The sequence below is a fragment of the Propithecus coquereli genome, unplaced genomic scaffold, assembly GCF_000956105.1.
Source record: "Propithecus coquereli isolate 6110/MARCELLA unplaced genomic scaffold, Pcoq_1.0 Scaffold10, whole genome shotgun sequence".
NCBI classification, from domain to species: domain Eukaryota; kingdom Metazoa; phylum Chordata; class Mammalia; order Primates; family Indriidae; genus Propithecus; species Propithecus coquereli.
In genome coordinates, this window is record NW_012133858.1 from 15,452,784 (window position 1) to 15,474,209 (window position 21,426).

General features: G+C 36.6%; 1 protein-coding gene across 2 annotated transcripts in view; it reads right to left on the minus strand.

Annotated features, from left to right (window-relative positions):
* LPP (LIM domain containing preferred translocation partner in lipoma) overlaps window positions 1–21,426 on the minus strand; it is a 503,236-nt gene that overhangs the window by 145,043 nt on the left and 336,767 nt on the right. For both annotated transcript variants that reach the window (XM_012642267.1, XM_012642274.1), the window contains exon 6: window positions 19,368–19,494. In XM_012642267.1, coding sequence (XP_012497721.1) covers window positions 19,368–19,494 — 127 coding nt within the window. The remainder of the gene's footprint in view (window positions 1–19,367; window positions 19,495–21,426) is intronic.

Below are 21,426 nucleotides of genomic sequence, written 5' to 3' on the forward strand. Positions count from 1 at the left end.
TAACCTTATAATAATCTACTATGTCATTACTAGACATACCAATTGACTAGAGAAGAGAGATCACAGAAAATCTAGAAGATAATTCTCTCATTGGGTTTCATCATCTCTGTTATTTGTTCAGTTATCAAAGGAACAGAAATTGAAAACAGACACAAAAAAGCTATGTAACCCACAAATCTACTATTATGAAAATGTGCATTCCATACTGATGAGCTGTGACTTAACCAGAACCAAATGAATAGGTATAGACCAGTATAATATAATGAACTTATTCTCTCCTGGCCAACTGATTTGCCATAGGATCCCAGGCATATTAACCACTCCCCCTTCCTTTTGCTTTGTATTCCTCTAGAACCATCAAAAAGAACATTGTACATTCTAAGAAGGCAGTTTTGAGGAATAAACAAACAAAAAAAATCACTTAACATTGAAAGTTAGAAGACCCAGGTTCTTATGTAGATATGCCATAAATGACATCAAAAAAAATCTTTGGAATGTTATTGCCACTCTCTGGTTCTGTTCTTTTGTCTGTAAGTTGAGAAGATTGGACTAGATCCAGTAATGTTCAACTTTTTTTTTTTTCTTCTCATTACACCTGGGGAATATAACACTCCATCTGCTAAATTTTCTAAGAGTGAGGATATTTTCTCAGTGGGTCTAGGGTTATGTCAGTAGTATGTACAAGATAGGTGTGTGTGGGTGTGTAGGTTTGCATAGTGATAAAGTTCCCCTGAGCGATTCTTACTGTTCGTGCTGAGAACCAGGAAACACAGGTTTCCTCCAGCCTTAACCATCTATGATTATATAATTCTATGAATGAGTTGTAGGAATGGCACAGAAAGGACAGTAGTGCGAAATGCAGACTAATTGCCAAATATAGTAACTGGCTGAGAAAAGTACACTCTTTAAAAACATATATTTGCTGACCAAACAGGGACGACCTAGTTTATGAAGATTGAGGCTGTGTCTCTTGATACCTATGTAACTTTGGGCAAGGAACTGAACTGCCCTAAAACTTTAACTTCTCATCTGTAAAACCCAGATATGAATGCCTACCTGTTACTAAGTGAGATCAGCTATGTAAAGGGTTCAGCATGGTGCTTGGCACATAGATAGCACTCAACAAATGGCTGTTAACAACTACCAGGCCAATTTGTGCTAGATGCACACATTTGAATAAGTGTCCCTGTCTTTAAAGGTTAGGGTTCCACTTTTGGTGTAGAATTTCAGATAACTGTGCTCTAGACTGAATTGTCTAAAACTTCTGTGAATGAAACAAATACCTAAGCTATTTTAGTATGTTTTATAGTTATCCAATAACCTAAAAAGAACCAGTTAATATTTTAACATCTTTACTAGAAATATCAGAAGATCTTACATGTGGTTATCATCAGAGATTGGTTTTGGGCTTATGCTCAAACACTCAAAGTCTAAGTAACCTACACCATGATGTTCTAATACCTTTGGTATTGCAACAATGCAGTGAACATTTACTGAACACTATATATGTCTGGCACATCTAAAGGTAATTGACATGTATTATTAACTAATTTAATCATCCAAAACCACTATCACAAATATTATAACCATCTTTACTTTGCAAACGAGTAAACTGCTGCAAACAGAGGTGAAACTTGCTCAAGGTCACTGTGGCAAAGTGGAAATTTAGATCCCAGCTGCCACAACCCAAATCCCAAACTTTGTACCTCTCTGGGATCGTGATAAGGGTAGGATCCCTAGACAGGTTATCAGGAAACCTGAATTTTAAACTTAGTTGGCTGTCCTTGAATAATCGGCTTCCTTGCTAGGTCTAAGGTTTCTCTGTCTAAATTAAGAGATTTGGATTAAATCTAAGGTCTCTTTTTGTTACTTTCTAATTCAAACTATCCAGCTTTTTGAATGACAAGGATTCATGTCTGAGAAAAGTTCTTTTTTGTTGTTGATATTTACCTTTTTAGCTTCTGTTTTCTTTTGTTCTTCCTGACATGTGTTGTATTGGCAACACCAACTATTATGTATACATATATGTGCTTATAAATGTTTATGTTGGTATCGGCATTTATTTCCTTTGTCTAGGAGAAATAATAATTTATAAAACAAAAAAACAGAAAAGAAACAAAACTAGGGCAGACTAGATTTCACCAACAATAAGGACCTCACAATCACATTCATTACACTATTCACCGTGTTATTCCCACCCACCCACCACTGCATCACTATTTCCTTTCTCATGCATAATTTCCTCCATAGGCTATACCACTACCTAACATGCTATATATTTTACTTACTTATATGTTGTCTTTCTCTCTTCACTAGAATGCAAGCCCCATAACATAGGCTTTTTGTCTGCTTTCTTCACTGCTGGTATGTCAATGCCCAGAACAATGAGCACATAGCAGGTGCTCAATTAGTATTGATGAATGGGACTAAACCGCTTCCCAGTAGGGAGGATATCTGGTCTGATGGCACCATAATTACAGAACTTTTTCTGTTTTTCTCACCTCACTTCATGATATCATTATCCACCCAAGATAGACACCCAGTAATAAGCCTTAAACCATCCCTCTTGCTCTGCTTTGAAGCTCCCTCTCTCCTCCCCAACCCTTCTAACTCACCAAAACACGACTGCCTTCCCTCAGGCCCTTATTTCCTTTAGACTGTTACACATGGCACCAGGCTGATCTCCACCTACTAAATTCTCTCCTGTTCCACAACATCCCCCCAACAGTATCCATAATGATCTTGAATGGTATCTTGTGCCTTTGTTTAAACTGTTCATGGATCCTCAGCATCTTCAGGTCAGACTCTAGACTCTTTTGTAGGAAACAAAAAGCCCTTTTGATCTGACCACTGATCATCCTTTTAGTCTCATTTTTTCTTCTCATATCCTATTCTCTAGTCATACTGCAGTTTTCTCTGTTGGTGTCTATACCTTTGTTCCTACTAATTTTTTTGTCTGAAATGCCTGTGAATTCACAGTTTTCCTGAAAAAGTCCCTTAACATTGAGTCCCAACATCATCTATGTTACAAAACTTTCCCCTACTTTTCTAATCATAGTAAGCCCTTCTAACTTCTTTCCTCCCGTAGTGTCACCGAACTCCAGTAATATATTCATCACGTTGTAATTATTTGCAAGCCCTTCTGTCTCTATTTTGTGGACTAATATTTAACAGAAATGCTTAGCACAATTTCTTGGCATGTAGGAGGCCTTCAATAATGACTGAATAAATGAATGAACAAAAAACAACATAAATTTCCTATCTAGAAATCCTTATCCTTCTTATTTAATTAAAGCATGTTTATAAATAAAATCAGATCCCATACCCTTCCCGACAACACAAAGTTTAGAATTTTCCTAGTCTTACCTACACAAATTGTGTGGCCTGTCTAGGGCATCTCTTGACTTCAAAAGTGATTGCAATGCTGAGGCCATTCTTTTCATAGATATCTTCGTATGTGATCTCCAAATGAAAGTCCATCTTGAGCCTAATGCGTCATGAGAACGTTGCTACTACAGATAAACTCAGAATGGCAACTGGATGCATGCACTTGATTTGTATTTCCTTGATCTGCCAGAGGAGAACCAGAAGCAATAGTATCCCCATGCCACCTGTGACCAGAAATGTAAAGCACAGGAGGTTCCAGGATAGTAGGATATGGGGTAGACTCTTCCCAGGATTGCTTTAGAGGCACAAGAAAAGTTTTCTTTAGAAGCAAGGTGTCACAACAGCTGCCTAAAGATACCACACGTCCAAAATTAGGAGTGGAAACTAAGTCGAAGAATCAGTTAATCAGTGTCTGGCTTCCTGAACCAACTTAATGAAATAAAATGCCAAAATTCACAGATACTTTGACACTCCCGCTGATGGCCTAAAATAGCATCAACTTCCGACTGAGTGAGCCAATTGCTAGCTATTGCATTGAACTCTTTTGCCTGATGAAATGTCAATAGAGAGTGACCTTATTTTCAAGATGAGTTCTCTTTCCTTGTTCTTTCTCATTTCCACCTTGGCAGTGAGACTGGACCTGGCTTTTCTAGTGAGGCTAGAAGATGTCACTGTGATGGATCGTTAAAAATTAAAACTATTGCCATATATGAAAGAAGGCAGCATTGGACTGAGACACATTTTGGGGACAAGGGGGTTTCTGGACATAGATATTGTAAAAATCACAATACCCAGGTTTCAAGTGCAAGAGGAGAAAGAGGAATGGAGATGCATTCTCCAACTCAAGTGCTATTAACAAAGAATATTACATTCAGCAATTGTCTTGTATCATTTGGACTGAGCAATCTGGCTGGGCAGCATTACCCTTGCTGAGGGCCAATACACTGTCCCTGCAGACATCTGGTATAGTGCAAACAAAGAGATGGTGCACCTAGATTTCTCACTGCTACCTGGTCAGTTGTGGGACCCTTCAAGGAAACCAAGTCATACTAAAAACATCCTCTGGGAGAAACACAGGGAGAAACAGAATAGGATTTGGCAGAAAAACTCTGTAATGAGCACAGATCCTGTGCGTCTAATCTTTCGCCAGGCCTTGGTTAGCTAACCTTCTGCAAGCTATGGTCAGTCATAGGCACAGTACATGCAGGGGTTAAGAGACTGGTTCTGGGTTCACATTGCAACTTCAACTGCTAGACCCTGGGAAAATTATTTAAATTCTCTTGCCTTCAGTTTCCTCATCTGTAAAAGAACAATACCTACCTCATAGGGTTATAGCCAACATATGACTAATGTATGTAAAACTCATAGTATACAGTAAGTGCTAAATATATGCTACTCTTATTTTAAACAGATTTAGGATCAAATCAGACTAGAACTTCCACTGTAAGCAAAAATCTTGGTGGAGTGGTACAGGGAGATTTGAAAAATCATCTTGCTCTAGGTCCTCATTTTGCTCTTTGGGAAAGAGGGAAAGAGTAAGATAAGGAAGATGTGGTCTCTCTTCTTAGTAATCTTACAGTAAAGTAGGAGCCACATAAACACACACATACATACACATGAGAGAAATAAAGGCCATAAAAGGTATGAATAAAATACATCAGTGACAAGAATTAGAAATAAATTAATTCTGAACTTAGAACTTGGAGACTATGCCCTAGAGTAGGTGATAGTGCCTCTTTATTTGTATAGAATCTTTTTATAAGCTATATTCACATATAAGTAGATTAAACATCTAAAGTCTAGAATCAAGCAGGACAAAGTATTTTTCTTTAATCATTCACATCAATAAATCCAAGTAAGTTCTGTTCAGGGAAGGAGCGATTCCACCCTGGCTCTGTCCCCTGTTTCCTACCACCTGACAAAATGACACTGGGACTAGATGTTCAAAGGAGGATCCCATCTCTGATCGGACTAGAATTGCTCAGTAGAGATCACTGGTACAGTTCTGAATGGTTTGGGCAATTGCTGATGGGTCCAAAACTCTCTTGATTAGAATGCTTTATCTAAAGCATAAAATGACAGTTTCAGTAGGCTATTACAGAGAAAAAATTAACTAGGTTTCCTACTATCTCCAATTCTCAGCCTAGTGTAAATGTACTCTTTGTTCTGTTGAAAAACACTCTGTATTGATTATGCTGAGGCTGACAGTAAATCCGTGTGGTGGTTGGTTTCCTTTAAATTTTTTTTTTTTCACATCTCAGATGAGAAAGTGGGTTATGATTCATCCTGTACAATCTGAGTCAAAATTCATTCTGTCTCTTTTCAATTAGTTTTTCCGCATTCCACATTAAAAAAACAAGAGTAGTTTGCTCAGCAAACGAGAACAATGTGGTATATCTTGGTGTGTTGCTTTCTCACACACAATGACTAAAAAACACTTTTTGTATTCTCTAATGATATTCCAAATTAGAAGGAAACATAAGAAAACACAAGGTGTTAATTGAAATAGAGACAAACCATTAAAAATTCAGAAGAATGATTATTACACACTAATCATAAATGGCATAAATCAAGGCAGATGCGCACCGGGAGGCAATAGTAACATCTTAATTTTTGGTATTTTGTTATGGCTTAGAAAACACTTTAACATCTACTTATTTAACTTAGTCTCTATAATGAGCATATAAAATAGAGAGCAATAATAATCTTTTTAAATAAGCAAAATAACTGAAACTCAGGAAGGTTAAAAGGTTCTACAAAAGAGCTAATTTAAACCAGAAACCTTAAATTAAGAATTAGGTTCTATCTCTTAACCTGTTCTCAGATATGTTAGTTTTTCTGGCAAAATAACTCTAATCTCAAAAATTGCTAAGAGAATGGTTCTCAATAATGAATAACAAAATATTCTAAGCACAGCACAAATGTCAAATGTCATCACTGTCACACATAGAAGATATAGGACTTACACTTGGATTTCCTGACTCCAAGTCTAGTGCTCATTTCGCTATGCCATCTAAAAAGGATGCATTATTCATTTTTATGACAGTGGTGTATCAGCTACATTAAAGCTCATTGTCACATTAACAGTTACCAATATTAGTACCACCTATGTATGCCAAATACCAGTAGTGAATACCATTACTGACCCAGAAAAATCCTTAAACAGAGTGATGCTACTAGTGCACCCAACACTAATACATGTCATTCTTTATCATATCCTACATCCTATTTTATTTTTATTAATGGGCACTTACAATTCAGTGAACCTTCTCATAAATCACAGCAAATGGGGAATAGTACCAAGCAGAGCATACAATGATCCAGGAGAAATAACTCTGGGGTTCTTTTCTAATTCCCTGGAACTCTGAAGAAAGCAGTATTGTAATTTTACATGGAATAGCTGTTTTTCCTACCCACTTAATGTTTTAATGGTGTATAGAGGACAATATATGAAAAGTGTTCGAGGCAAAGAAATGAAGAAGCCAAAAGGATCACTAGAGATCATGTTGTCTAATCTCCTAATGTGAGAAATGAGATCCATGGAAAAGAGAACTGGCTTAAGATGTCACAGTGAGTCAACGGGACAGTATCAAGCCCACGATGCCTCTGAATGCTGGATGCCTGGATCTTTATCACAGTATTAATACCTCCCAAGCTAACGTGATGACTCTGCACGGCAAAAAAAAAAAAATGTATATTTTATAGAACTTAATTCAATGGGTAGCATTGAGGATATGATTTCACCACGGTATTCTATCAATTCATCTTCTTGTTGAATGACATCCACATTTCTCAATATTTAAAACATTAGCTGGTTCATAGATTAACATTTTTAAATTTACATATATGGTATTTAGTTTAATGCCTTTTAGGGGAAAAAAGCAACTAGTACTTCAACCCACAAAATCAAATGGATATTTTTGACATGGATGAAGACAAAGTAGGTTAAAAAGTTAATTGATTTAAATAAAAATATCAGGCAAATAATAGTACGGATAGTTTATGTATATGACAAAAATTATGAAAACGTCCTCTAGCAATTAAAGAATAGAAAGCTTTCGAACTAGATGATTTCTAAGTGCCCCACTAACTTCTGTGACCCTAAAGGCTAAACTGGAAAGAAAGAGAGAGTCAGTGGAGGTTAAAGACTCTCTTTTCCATTACTCCTTCCAACTGTATCTTCTTAGGCTCTTCCAGCAAGTCACTGCTGTTCAGGGTCTGTGTTCGCTGTTGCTGAGTCTTAACAATGACGTTCATTGCCAGGTAGGAGTAGAGCCATGTCCAGGACTCAAACAAATTGAAGGTTTGATTGTCAGAGAACCAGATGAGGATTGAGATTAGAGCTGTGCAATACTGTAGTGAATCTGGAAGAAGTAGATGCAACGTGACTGACATCAAAGTCAAAGGAAGAAAATTGGGAAAAGGTCATTAACTTGAACCTGCTTCTGGGACTTCCTGTTTTTCTTTTTTTTTTTGGCTTGGATATTTTTGGCTTATTTTTCTTTAAAAGCATTTAGCTCTTTTGGCTGGGAACTCTAACCACATACAGTGCATTGCCACCCAGTCTTTATACCCCAGGAACAGGAATCTCTTCACATGGACTTTTTTAGCATTTTGTATGGCATAGGTCAGCTGGTACAGTGGCAAAATTTCCTGAACCTGGATGGAAAAGAATGGATTTTCCACTGCCAGTTGTGAAATCTGTTCTCCATCAAAGCCCTTGGCACCAGAGGATTTAACAAATGCCTCTTTCCTTGGTCATGACATGATTTCATTTCCATTATTGCCCATAGCACATACTACAATAATTGGTGTGTAGTAGGCTCTCAATAAATATTTGTAGAAGAATGAATCCGTTCAATTAAAAGTACAACAGATGCCTACCAAGCAGAACTCCACAGATGTTCAAACAATGGTTTTGCTGACAGTCAATTAATTATGCCTTCTGACAATCCTAATGTCACTTCAAAGTCTGGAAGGAGATGATTATCTGTGTGTTTTAGAGAAAGTTGTGGGGAAAGTGCAGGTGGGGGGAGAGAGGGTGGTTTGGAGGGGAAAGGGAGTTCACAGCTAAGTGTGCTTGTGTGTTAATATCAGAAAATGCATAATTAGCACTTGCAGGCTCAGGTCTCAGCTCTAGCCACATCTCAGTCCACACCCAGAGACAAACGACCGAGACTTTCCTTTTGCCGCAGACAATGTGTGCCCCACCATTGCCTCCTCTCCCAGAATTTTAAGTTTGCTTCCACAGTTAATAGGCAAAAGAGGCTCAATTATGAAGTAGGATCTCTTTTCTACTTTTCTTTTCATTCTTATGATATAGAGACAGTGATCTCTGTATCACTGTAATTGAATGAGTGGGTGTCTGCTGTTTGTATCAAGATGCTATGAAACACGGATCCTGGGTGGTGGTTCATGGCTTTGAAGAGGCCTAGTTTAAGTGGACTACCTTTCAGTATTGGTTGCCATGGAGAACCCAAGTAAACAAAAAGGATATTTCTTTCAATGTGATATCTGTCCATCTGATCCAATTAGAATAGAAGAAAATTGTAGAGGTAAGAGACTGTCCTGGGTACCAAGGACTACAGAGGAAAGCTAGAGTAGGGGCAAGTGTGATCTAATACTTAAAAAATTAAACCTTAAACCATGTAATCTTTCCATAGACAATTCAATTTTTAAATTTCACAAAAAACACGTGCAAAAGAGATCAAGTCTAAGAGCATCAATCCAATTTAAATTTAAGTTCAATGAATGTAGCAACCATGTCTTACTCTACTTTATATATTCTCTAGTGCCCTTAGGTGATTAACAAAAGGAATGAGAAAGTCTGAGTTATAATCCATGGCTCTGTCACTAACTAGTTTACGAGCCTAGAAAACATACTCTATTTTATCATCTCCAAATATGAAGATGTTTTCCTAGATATTCTATTAAGATCTCCTCTAGCTCTAATGTTTTACAATTCTATAAGGTGCTAAATAAATATCTTTTAAATGAATGAAGTATTTTCTCTCTGTTGCTTACTATATAGTGTGTCCTGTGTTAAGAAACATGAATGTCTGCTCACAATTTTCATTTATGAGTTCAGTAATTCATTAAACAAATATTAAGTATCTCCCATGTGCCAGGCATTGTTCTTAGAACAACGTTAGGTATATAACAGTGAACTAAAAAATTGTTACCCTTGCATAGAGTAACATTCTAGTGGAGGACACAGATGGTAAATATTGTAAGTAAGTAAATTAATTTGATGAAGACATTGAGAAAAAAAGATAGTGGGGATCTCTTTGGTTCTTTTGTATTGGAAAATTAAGAAGAAAATTGAAATTTCTGGATCAAATGGTAGATCTACTTTTAGTTCTTTGAGAATTCTCCAAACTGCTTTCCACAGAGGTTGTACTAACTTATATTTCTACCAACAGTGTACAAGTGTTTTCTTTTTACTGTGTCCTCACTAATATATATTGTTTTTGGACTTTTTAATAATGGTCATTCTGATTGGGATAAGGTGGTATCTCATTGTGGTTTTAATTTGCATTTCCTTGATGATTAGTGATGTTGAACATTTTTTCATATTTTTTAGGCCAATTGTATATCTTCTTTTGAGAAATGTCTGTTCATATTGTTAAGCTGTTTGCCCAATTTTTAGTGTTTTTTTTTTTTTCTTGCTGGGAAAGAATTTGAGTTCCTTGTAGATTCTGGATATTACTCCTTTGTTAGATATATAGTTTGTGAATATTTTTTTCCTATTCTGAAGGTTGTCAATTTACTCTGTTGATTATTTCTTTTGCTATGCAGAAGATTTTTAGGTTAATTAATTCCCATTTATTTATTTTTTGCATTTGCATTTAGGGTCTTAGTCATGAATTCTTTGCCTAGGCCAATGTCCAGTAGAGTTTTTCCTAAGTTTTCTTCTAGGATTTTTATTGTTTTAGGTCTTACATTTAAGTCTTTGATATATCTTGAGTTAATTTTTGTGCATGTTGAGCGATAGGGATCCAGTTTCATTCTTTGGCAAAGGCAATGTGTTCTTACCCAAGTTTGAATAAAGTGTATCTAAGGTTTGAATTCACAAACATAGTAGGTCCAAGCCAATTGTTCACCTTTGTGAATAGCTCTGCCATTCCTTCTTCCTGCCACTGACAAATTTCTCTTCTTTAACTCAGAAAGAAAACTTTGGCCACAGAGTTTGAAACACTTAGTTGTACGGCCTTTTATGAATCATTTGGAATTCAGTTTTCTAGAAAATGAAAGGTTGTCCTAGATACCTTCTAAGACCACATTCCTCCAAGTCTAGGATTCCAAATCAATGCTTAAAAACACACTAGCCAAATTAATGAAACATTAACATGTGCTAAGGTGAAACACATAAAATGCTTAGGACTATTATTTATTTAGTGCTGTAAACATATAGTACTCTGAACAAACTTATTACCAGAAGTCACCACCACAAAAGAAAATATATCTAATATGTGTCATTCACTAGAAAACTTTATTCCTACAACTCAAAGATACCTTAAACAAAAAGTTAGAAAGAAACAAAACCAAGAAACTCACTTTTTCCCCCAAATCAATACAACTTTTTCTCCAAACCACTCATTTTTTAACTTTTCTTCCACTGTGGTTTTTGAGTTTTCAAGTAATTAGGTCATTTATCTGTGAAAACAAGATCCTTAAGGTCTCAGATTCCACGTGTACTAAAGGCAGCTGCACACTTGGAGTCATTTCCCAGTTTATAATTGACAGGAGTACTTTGGAAAGTATTTTGTTGTCACATAATAATAAAATACAAATTACTTAGCACTTTTCAGTTGAGATCCTCTAAGAACTTTCCAAAGAAATTACATTGTTCCTTGTATATATTAAAAATCTAAAACAGAGAGTATGTTAATTAATCTATTTTATGGCCCATGACCAATCCAGCTACACAGTGCTAAGAGAACATGATGGGGTGAAAAAAGAACAGAATTTGGAGTTAGTAGGCTTGGGCCCCAGTGCAATTCTGCTACTTACTGGCTCTATGACTTGTGAAGGAAGTGGAAGGCCTTGGGGAGTAGAAAATTCCTTAATCGTTCAAATCTTTCATTTTTTCATATGCCAAATGGAAATAAACATACTATTTTGCAGGGTTTCTGTCCAGCTCAAATGATATAACAAGTGTAAAAGTGTTTTAAAAAGCATTATATAGGGCTGAGCGTGGTGGCTCATGTCTATAATCCCGGCACTTTGGGAGGCTGAGGTGGGAGGATTGCTTGAAGCCAGGAGTTCAAGACTAGCTTGAGCAATCTAGTGAGATCCCATCTCTACAAAAAATTAGCTGGGCATAGACACATGCAGCTGTAGTCCCAGCTACTTGGGAGGCTGAGGCAGGAGAATCATTTGAGCCCAGGAGTTTGAAGTTGCAGTGAGCTATGATGACACCACTGCACTCTAGCCTGGGAGACAAAACAAGACCCTATCTCAAAAAAAAAAAAAAAAGCATTATATAAATGGTAGCTGCAATCATGTAATAACCATGATAATCTGGGGATAGAACTGAAAATTGGATGCAAGAGCTTGACTCCCAAGCAAGTGTAGATGCCTAAGTCACAGACTATCAGAGTGGGAAAGTATTTGTGAAATCTAATCTAATCATCTATCAGTTTCTTGAGTACCTATCATCAATTTCCGCAACGAGAAGTTATGAGGTTTTAGCTTAGAATTTTCCATAGACTTTCTTCTGATGTTAAAAAGTTATTTCATTATAATGAATGGGAATTTGCCAAATTCCCCTCACTTGCATTTGTTGCTAACTTTGGAATTAAAAATATTAAGTTGAATTTGTTTTTTACATGGCAGTCCTCCAATGGCGATCGGGGATCTGGGTTTTCTTTAATCCATACCTTCAACTGTACCTCAAATCATGGTCTCTAGTTTTCTAAGCATATTAGTCAAAGTTCTCTGGACATGCTCACTTATTAATTGGTCTTACTAGCATAGAAAGGAAATGGACCATCATCCCTGTTGTTCTGTGCACTGTTTTTATTCATGAACATTCCTTGGCCCTCCATTTTCATCTGAATTGAGAAGATAGCGAGGCACCAAATATGGTGATCTGGTGTTATCAATAGAGTGATGATAGCATATGTCTATTCTGCCTTTCTTTTCTCAAGACTCACCATGTGTCAGGTCCCTGCTGCCTCATGCCTTCTATTTCTGTCCAACTATCCTCTGAAAGACTAAAGCCTAGTTCCAGTAGAATAAACTCCTGGTTTTGTGCAATAATTCTCCACATCCCCCACTGACAATTCTCAGAGATAAAACAAAAAATTCTCTTAGATAAATGCCAAGTTCTGTGAAGAGAATTTACCTAGTACTGTTCTGAAGCATAGTGATTCTGCAAATAGCTTGCTAAACAATTTTAAGACTCACACACTTCAATTTTTTTAAAAGAAGGAATAAGACAACACCATATAAACAATGTCAAGATAATTACAGCTTCATGCTTAAAAATATACTGTCAGATATTTTTAGTCCATTCTCAGATATATTACAACATCCATTTCCAGAGATACAGTATTCCAATAGTGTTGACTTTAGTCTTAGGGTCTGCTTGGCCAGAACATTATCATTTAGAGAAGATCATGTCATGGTCACAGATATAAACACATGGAATACTTCACATACAAACACGCTTTCTCTTTCAAAATGAATGAAAGCAAAACTTAGAGCCTCTGGGTGTATTAACCAACATTGGAAACTCCTGGATAATTTCAAAGTCTCAAGGTTATCTAGACACGGACTCAACTTTCCTTTATATTTGCCCTTCAAAACTGTCTGAAAAAGACAAGAGTCAGAGCTGGCACCTTCCCGTGGAGGCTCCTCAATTTGCTGGCAATGATATCTTTCTTTCCTGTTCATTTTAATAGTCAATTTAAAAATTCTCTCTCTCCTGTTTAAAGTTCTGAATTTACCTTAAATTATAATAACTTATAGTTCATCACCCCCTTGTTCTTTCTAAGCATCTATCACTGGAACTCCTCTAGTATAAACATTTTTCTAGTTGTCCAGGAAAACAAGTTGCTCTAAGATGCAAGCACTTGAACCAAGGCTTGCTCCAGATGAACTGGGCTAAAGACCCACTGCCTGGTTAATTGAACTAGGTAAGAATTTTTTCCTTCTCCAACCATCTACTATGTTTCATCCCTGTCCGCTACAGGGTAGTGTTTAGAGGCCCACTCAATGACACCATTGTCCATGGAAAGACACATGGGCATGCTAAGGAAATCTTCTATAGCCCAAACAAGTCCAAGCAGATGGCAAATGCTCACAACACAGAAACTTTGTCTTCCCTTCAAGGACATGGACTCATCCAGCTGCTGTATCATGGTTCATCCTCTGTGGCACTTACCTAACACTGTAATTTTTGATTAAGATGGACAGGGGAAGACATAGAAACACTAAAACTAATACTTTTGCAGAAGAAATCATTTTTTAAAAAATACCCAGCAGAGATGCAGTTGAGGGTTTCTGTTTGTAATATTTTATCAAGAACTGATTTGAGAGAACAAGAGGAACTGTGGCTATCAGTGATTTGCCTTCCTCAAGGTAAACAGCAGAACTCTTGTCAGCTAACATGGTTGATAGGGAGGCATAAGGTATGCTGCCTTCCTAACATATGTATCTGAGCCATGCAAAAAGCCTATGTTTAGTGTCACATCAATTAATTCAGGATGTTAAACATAGTCGAAATGAATCGTCAGCAATACTGAAGTCCAGACGACAAAACATATGGCTCTGGGCAAAGCGGCTCACCTTTCACTTGAAGATCATGACTTCAGAAGGGAAAAGATGACATAAGACAGAAACAGCATATACTTTTCAGTAGAGAGTAATGAATCTGAATGGACATGAGATCAGAAGAGTGAGTCCAAATCTTGAAATTATTAATATTAGCTATGTGACCTTGAATAATTCATTGAGTCTCTCTGAATCTGTTTCCCCATCTGAAAAAATAAAGACATCATTGCCAGATCTGTCAGTCATACTGTGGTTGTGACTGGGCTTTTTAAACTTGCAGAGCTTTAGGTAAATGCCAGCTTTTGTCATCACTACCACAATGGTCCTCATCTCACCAGCAATAGAAAGCGTATGTGCCTGGTAAAAAATAAGGAAATGGATATACAACAATGGTAAATTTCGAAGACCCACTATAGTCACTGAAACAGTCAAGTTTAGTAGGGCAGGAATGACACTCTCCTTCTCCCACCCTAGGAAGAATTTGTGAGATAACTCATTTGTGGCAGGCTTCAGTACTTTCTCAGGGAGAATGGGTGTCCTTGCAGCTGTTGCAGTTATAGCAGCTCTGGCTGTTTTAACATGAGGCAATTCTGCCCTCCCTACAGCATTATCTTTATCTCTCTCTATCTATATCTATCAATCATGTATCTAACATCCATCTATCTATCAATCATCTATCACTGATTCAAAGTAAGTTGTAGACATCACACTTCACCATATTGTTGAAAATGTTGCTTCTAAAACAATATTTTCCTACATAACCACAATAACATTAATATACTGAAGAAATTAACATTAATGTGTTATCTAATATATAGTTCATATTAAGATTTCTCTAACCTTCTCCAAATCATTTATAGCTATTTTTTTTTTGATCCAGATTTCAATTAAGACTCATGATTTGCATTTGAATGGCATGTCTCTTTAATTCCCTTTACTGTAGAATAGTGTTTTATAACATTGACAATTTTAAAGAATTCAGGATGGTTGTCTTGAAGAATGTCCCATCATCTGGATTTTTTTATTTCCTTATGGTTGGATTGAGGTTAAATATTTTAGCTAGACTATTACTGAGGTGATGCTGTATATGTCCTACATGTTGGCACATGTCAGTTTTTCCCATTACTGGGATGCTCAATTTCATCACTTGGATTCAGAAGGCTTCTAGCAGACCTCTCCCCATTATAAAGGTACCTGTTTCTCCTTTGTACTTATCTATGAGGTGATCTTTTGGTACCCTCTCCATACTTTTAAGCCTACTATAATTATAATGAAATATAAATAAAACTGTTAAGAGTGATGAGGGGCTCCATAAAGAAAGAACAACAACAGTAACAATATATTTATGAATCTTTCCACATAAGGGGAAAAAAAGGGGGCAGTATGGAAGGAAAGCATCATGACCACAGGGAGCTTACTCTGTTGACATCATTTATTTATATTTGCTTCCTCTCACTTCCTGGCACAACATTTAGTCTAGTAGGAGATCTTTGACATGGAAGCACTTAATTACCTTTAGTAAATCAACTGTAGTTTCAATGAAAATTCCAGCATTAAATAGGCAACATGATGGAAAAGAGAGGGTAGGTGATGGGGTTTAGGCAGAGCTGGGGATGATATTGCAAGAGAAAGAAGTTCTTTTAGGGTGATGCTTGGCAATACTATTTTCAGCCCAGAATAAGCCTCAGGTAAAATTCTGATGGATTTCATCCATCTCTCTTGGGTCAAGCCCTCCTGATGCAAACACGCTGCTATGTAATCTTTCTTCTCGTCTTCAGGCAGGTTTAATGGACCCTGTCTTTTATGCTCACATAGTGCTTCAATCAGACCCAGCACAGTACTGATATCTGCACTGAAATCCTTTACACGTGTGCCTCTCCTGTCTTTTCCAGGAGCCTGAGAGCCCTGTGAGGGCAGAGCCTCAGCATCTGGGTGTCCCTCACACCCAGCACAGTGGCGGTCACAGAGAAGGTGCCTGGGAAATGTTTAAAGCATGGGACAGTAAATGACAGTTATGTTCTTTTGTCTCCTGACTTTACCTTCCCAGTAAGAGGTAGAGCTGGCATTCAAACCGAGATATCCTGGCTTTGGAGCCCATATTTTTAACCACTATCCATGGAACAATTCCCATGCCATGTGATCTCAACATGCAAGGACTCATGTTAAAAGGTAAAGTCCTTCGCCTTCAGACAGGCATTAAAAGTCTTCTCCACACTGGTCCTAATCTACTTTCCAACTTATTCTCCAATATTTCCTACTTCCCACATGGGTGTTTCACTTTAACGGTTTTATTCCCTGTCATGTTGAAATTTTCCTCATAGGAAATGGCCTCAATTCTCTACTATTTTCCTACTTCCAAATCTCAATTAGCATAATTTAAAACACTTACTCAAAGGCTAACTACTCCCTGTATACTTTTCCATTCTTGCCTCTGGATGTTCTCTTTCCTTTTTCTGAATTCTCAAAGAATACTGGCTGAACTTTAAATTTGTCACGTTCTGTTTGTGTTATGATAGATAAAACATTGCAACTCTGTACACATCCCCTACTAGACTATCAGAATGTTCGAAGGTAAGACTCACGTCTGCTCCCAACGCCACCTAGCAGAGTAGGCTGCACATAACAGGCACTTGGATGTTTTTCACATAAAGTAAATTTTCCCTGAATAATCCTGGCCTCAATTTATATTTTGTTTATTCTATCTATGTAGAAGATAATCTATGTAGAAGATAATATCCATCCCTTATCCATCTGTCCAAAGCTAATCTCCTTCATAAGCCCTTGCCTAAATATGTAGCCTAACTAGCTCTCCTCATCCTTTACAGTGTGGTGTTTAAATGTATAAACCTAGATTCTATTTCAGTCCTGAAAATTATTAGCTGTTGATATTGGGCAAATTAACCATTTCTGTGCCTTAATTTTCTAATCTGGAAATGATAATAGCATTGACTTCACAGGGTTATGTTTTTCTATAAGGATGAAATGAGTTAATTCCTGTAAAGTACATAAAATAGTGCTACCATATCATAAGCACTCAATAAAAGCCATTTTCCCAAATTTTCTCAAATGGTTAGTATAAAACCCATTTGGCAATGATTATTTACCCATTGGTGACATATGTTCTACTGTTGCTAGAAACTTAAATTTAAATCAAGCATTATTAATGGATTTTTAATGGGCATATCTTATTTTCTTAAATAAACCATAAGCCCCAAAAGCAAGGGAGAACTTTGAATATTGAGTATATTCTACATGCCAAGAAACTGGCTGAGTGCTTCCTATAAATATTTCATTCATTCCTCACAATAACAATATAAGCTAGTTATTATTTTCGTAGTATAGATAAGAAAAAAACAAAAATGAAGATTTAAGAGAATAAGTAATTTGTTCAAGTTTTCTAAGCTAGCAAGTAGTAGAGCTAGGATAGTTCTTGAAGGCAAAGATAATAATTCATGTTTCCCAGAGTGCTCAATATATATTCATTAAAACAATTACCATCTATGTTTAATTATCTTTATTGCTACATATTTGTTGCTATAATATTTGAAGCATATATACTTGATAAGTTAACTTTTCATTTTTAACATATCCTAATACAGAGACCTCATTTTTTACTTTTAACATGCTTTTTTTAAAAAAAGTTCATCTTAGATCCCATTTTAAACTCTTTTCCAATTGTAATGATAAGAGCATGATATACTTTTAGTGTATTTTAATATAACTAGAGATCTTTGTGAATTTTTGTTTCTGTTTTGTTTTGTTTTACTATTCTTCATGCATTTGTCTTAATATCCATCAATTTATGTTTGGCTTTATTGTTATAATTCTTTGGATTAATGGTGTTTTTATATTGAATTAGCCAGTGTTGCAAGAGATGCTAGAGAACGTTTGCTCTGCACCTTTGATTTACCAAGGTGGGAAAGGAGACTCATGCAGATGAGGGACATGCCAGTATTGTGTAGAACGTGAGGGGCACAGAAGAAACTGGAACTGGACTTCTTTATTCCCACCCTGTGCTATCTTAGTTAAATCGCACTGCCACCTGCATATAAATAAACAGCATGGTTTTTTACATATACTGCCTCCCACTTCGTTTACTGTGTGGTGTTGGAGCAGCACCTTTAGTGTAGCTGTCATTACATGTTCCCTATTGGAAAGCAAAAGAGAAGGCATTAAAATAGGAAATATCTGAAGAGGCGAAAGCCCTGTGCAACCTTTCCACCTCTGTGCCTTTACTCATACTGATCCCCAAATGTCCCTTCTCTGCATGTCCTTAAAGCAGTGCTACTCAGAAAGTAGTCAGTGCATGGATGTCTAAGAATTGTTTACCACCATGTGATGAGACAAGTACAGAAATAGAGAATGAGTATTTAGAAACAAGTATTAATGTATCAATATAAAAGAGTAATTTGTTATCTGTTAAATCTAATAATGACAAAACTTGGTCTTCTATTTTGTGTTTTTTATTTTACTAGTAATTAATTTTAATTGTACTCTACAAAAATATTGGTTTCTAAAAGATTGGGAGGAAAATGTTCTTTCACCACAGAAAATTTGAAAGGCACTGGTTTAAAGTGTTTAAGTTCAAGTACCACCAATGTTCCTGATAAATAGAGCCTTTGACCTAAGCCTTCTTAGGCATCTTATCACTTCTACCTAGACTAGTAATTATTAGTATCTGTGTGTTTTGTCTTATATCTTTTGAACAATTACAACCTTACTGAGAACAGGTTATGTGTCCACAGCACCTCCTGAATGGCATATAATTCATAAATTTGCATTACACGAACGGACTAGAAGAAATAGCATTTCCTGAACTCAGAACAAATATTCAGAGTAAATAATTTAAACAATGCCCAATTCTATATTTTTTATATGAATCTTTAGACCAGTGAAAAACCTGAACATATATAATAACCCTATTTCTGCCTAACAGGAAGCTAACAAATTATCTTTAAAAACTTGTCTTAAAATCAAATTTGTACCTCAAGAAACTCTAAGGACTACTGAGATTTTAGTGCAAGCTAAGTTGATGTCACATTTATGGCACTCTACCAATGCGATTCCCACACTGAGTTGTGTGCAACTGCATACCAATTTTCAAGCATGCGGACTCAAATACTTTACAGTAGAGCTGATAATACTCCTAATTACTAAGTGAGGAAATCAGTATATGACATTCACTCTGGAAGTCAGCTCACCAAAGTATTCATCGGCAGGTGGATTTTCCATGTCATACAGCATCTTTTTGGTCAGGTGCTCGAGCTCATCTTCTGGGCGGAATGAAGAGGGAACAGACGAAGGCCCCACTGACCCTGGGTGTCCACCCTGAAAGGCAGAAAACACATAGTCCTTTAATTGCAACCTAAACCATCAACCAAGCATTCAACCTGAACAAGTGGTGTTTTGCATTGGAGAGGAAAAAACACTGGACGTGGCTGTAAGGAGACCTGGGTTTTAGAATTAGCTTTATCACTTATTCAGTGGCTAACTTGGACACATCTCTTTATTTGCTTGCCTTATCTAGATGAGTCATCTATCAGGCTTTAGAAACCCGTTTACAACAGTCGGAATCTATTTCGTTCAACAATTACTAAGCAATCACTATATACCGTTGTATATTTAAAAAACATATTTTTTAAAAAATGAGTCTTTCTCCCTTATAGAACTTACAGTCAAATGGGAGATACAGGCATATTCATAACTAAAGAAAAAAACAGGTATAGAAAATGCACAGTCAGGGTATACAGAGGGTCCTCTCACATAGCCTCAGAGGAAGGCATCCTAAAGAGAGGCGGCAGAGCAGACTAGGACTTACGCAGCTATAGAAGTGGAAACATGCAGGTCAAAGTTTCTCACACTCAGGTGAAAAACGTCAGGTAGCATAAGGAGATCCTGGCAGTTGTGGATTTCCGGGACTACATACAAAGTTTGAGATAGGAAATGAGATGAGTCTTATCAGGTACTGGGGTCCAAAAAGTGAACCTTCTGGTTCCAGTTCTTTCGTTCCAGTTAAGGAAGTTGAGTAATTTTTTTTCCCCAGCACAGCAAAAAGCCAGATTTCAAATGAGGGTAAGTAGCATTGACATTGGGTGGATGTTTAATAGGTGAGTACGCCAGAAGTATATCAATGTGAGAGAATCAAGTAGCAGTTGAGAGAGTCCTTAAGATAATGAAGAGTGTGTAGAGAAAGAAGAAAGGTCAGATACTAGATGTAAAGTAGCTTTGTGCTATGTAAATAAAATGGAATTTATTACATTTTCTTTTGCCTATAACTTTGACCATGTCCAACATCACACCCCAACATCCTTCATCAGTGTTATAAAATAAAAATACTATCATGAAAAGTTTAGAAATGATGATGATGTCCACCATGGCTAATGGGTGGTCTATTGAAAATGTTCTTTCCTTGATGTTTATGGATCCTTAAAATAGTTGGGCAAGAGTTTCTCTTTTCAGGATGTTTATGAGAATCAGTTTGACAAAACTAAAAACTGCATATTCATTTTCCCATTATCTTCAGTACATCAAATGAGTTCTTGGATGTGAAAATCCTATAAACTACAAATGTTGTAATTCTTACCATCCATATGTATTTCAACAACTGCAAGATGGGTATTAATGATTTGTGTGATGTCGAAGGCATGACATACCTTCTAAACATAGCTGAGAATGCTGATTGGTACCTATTTGGCCTTTTCTGTATAATACTTTTCCATTTTTTGGTTTCCTATAATGCACAGAAAGTTGGAGTACAACACACAGTAGACTGAAAAGGCCAAGAATCTTTTATGTTGGTCAGTAACCTTACCATGAGATGTTATTTCGTTATTGAACAATTTGGTTTAGAGATTGGAAAGCAGTAAATAAACTATGGCATATGGTCAAGATACAGAAACAAGAAATCAAGCTGTATGTGCAGATCTGAAGAATCATTACATTAATTTCCTCCTTGTAAAATAGGGAAATTGAGACCCAGAAAGACCAGAGAGGGCTAGTTATGGTAAAGTTCAGGACAAAAGACCATCTTAGACTTACTCATTTATCCAATAAGCATTAAAGGTTAAACTTAGGGCCTCCTCTAAGCTGTAAACATCACCTGCAGTATAGGGTTGGTGTGAAGATTAAAGGTGCTATTGAATTATTCATTTATTCTTCTGCTTATTAATAGTTTATTCACTTGTTCTTACAGTGTCTATTTTGTATACCCTCTGCAAGCAAAGCACCAGAGAGAGACACAAAGATGTATTGGATGCAGTC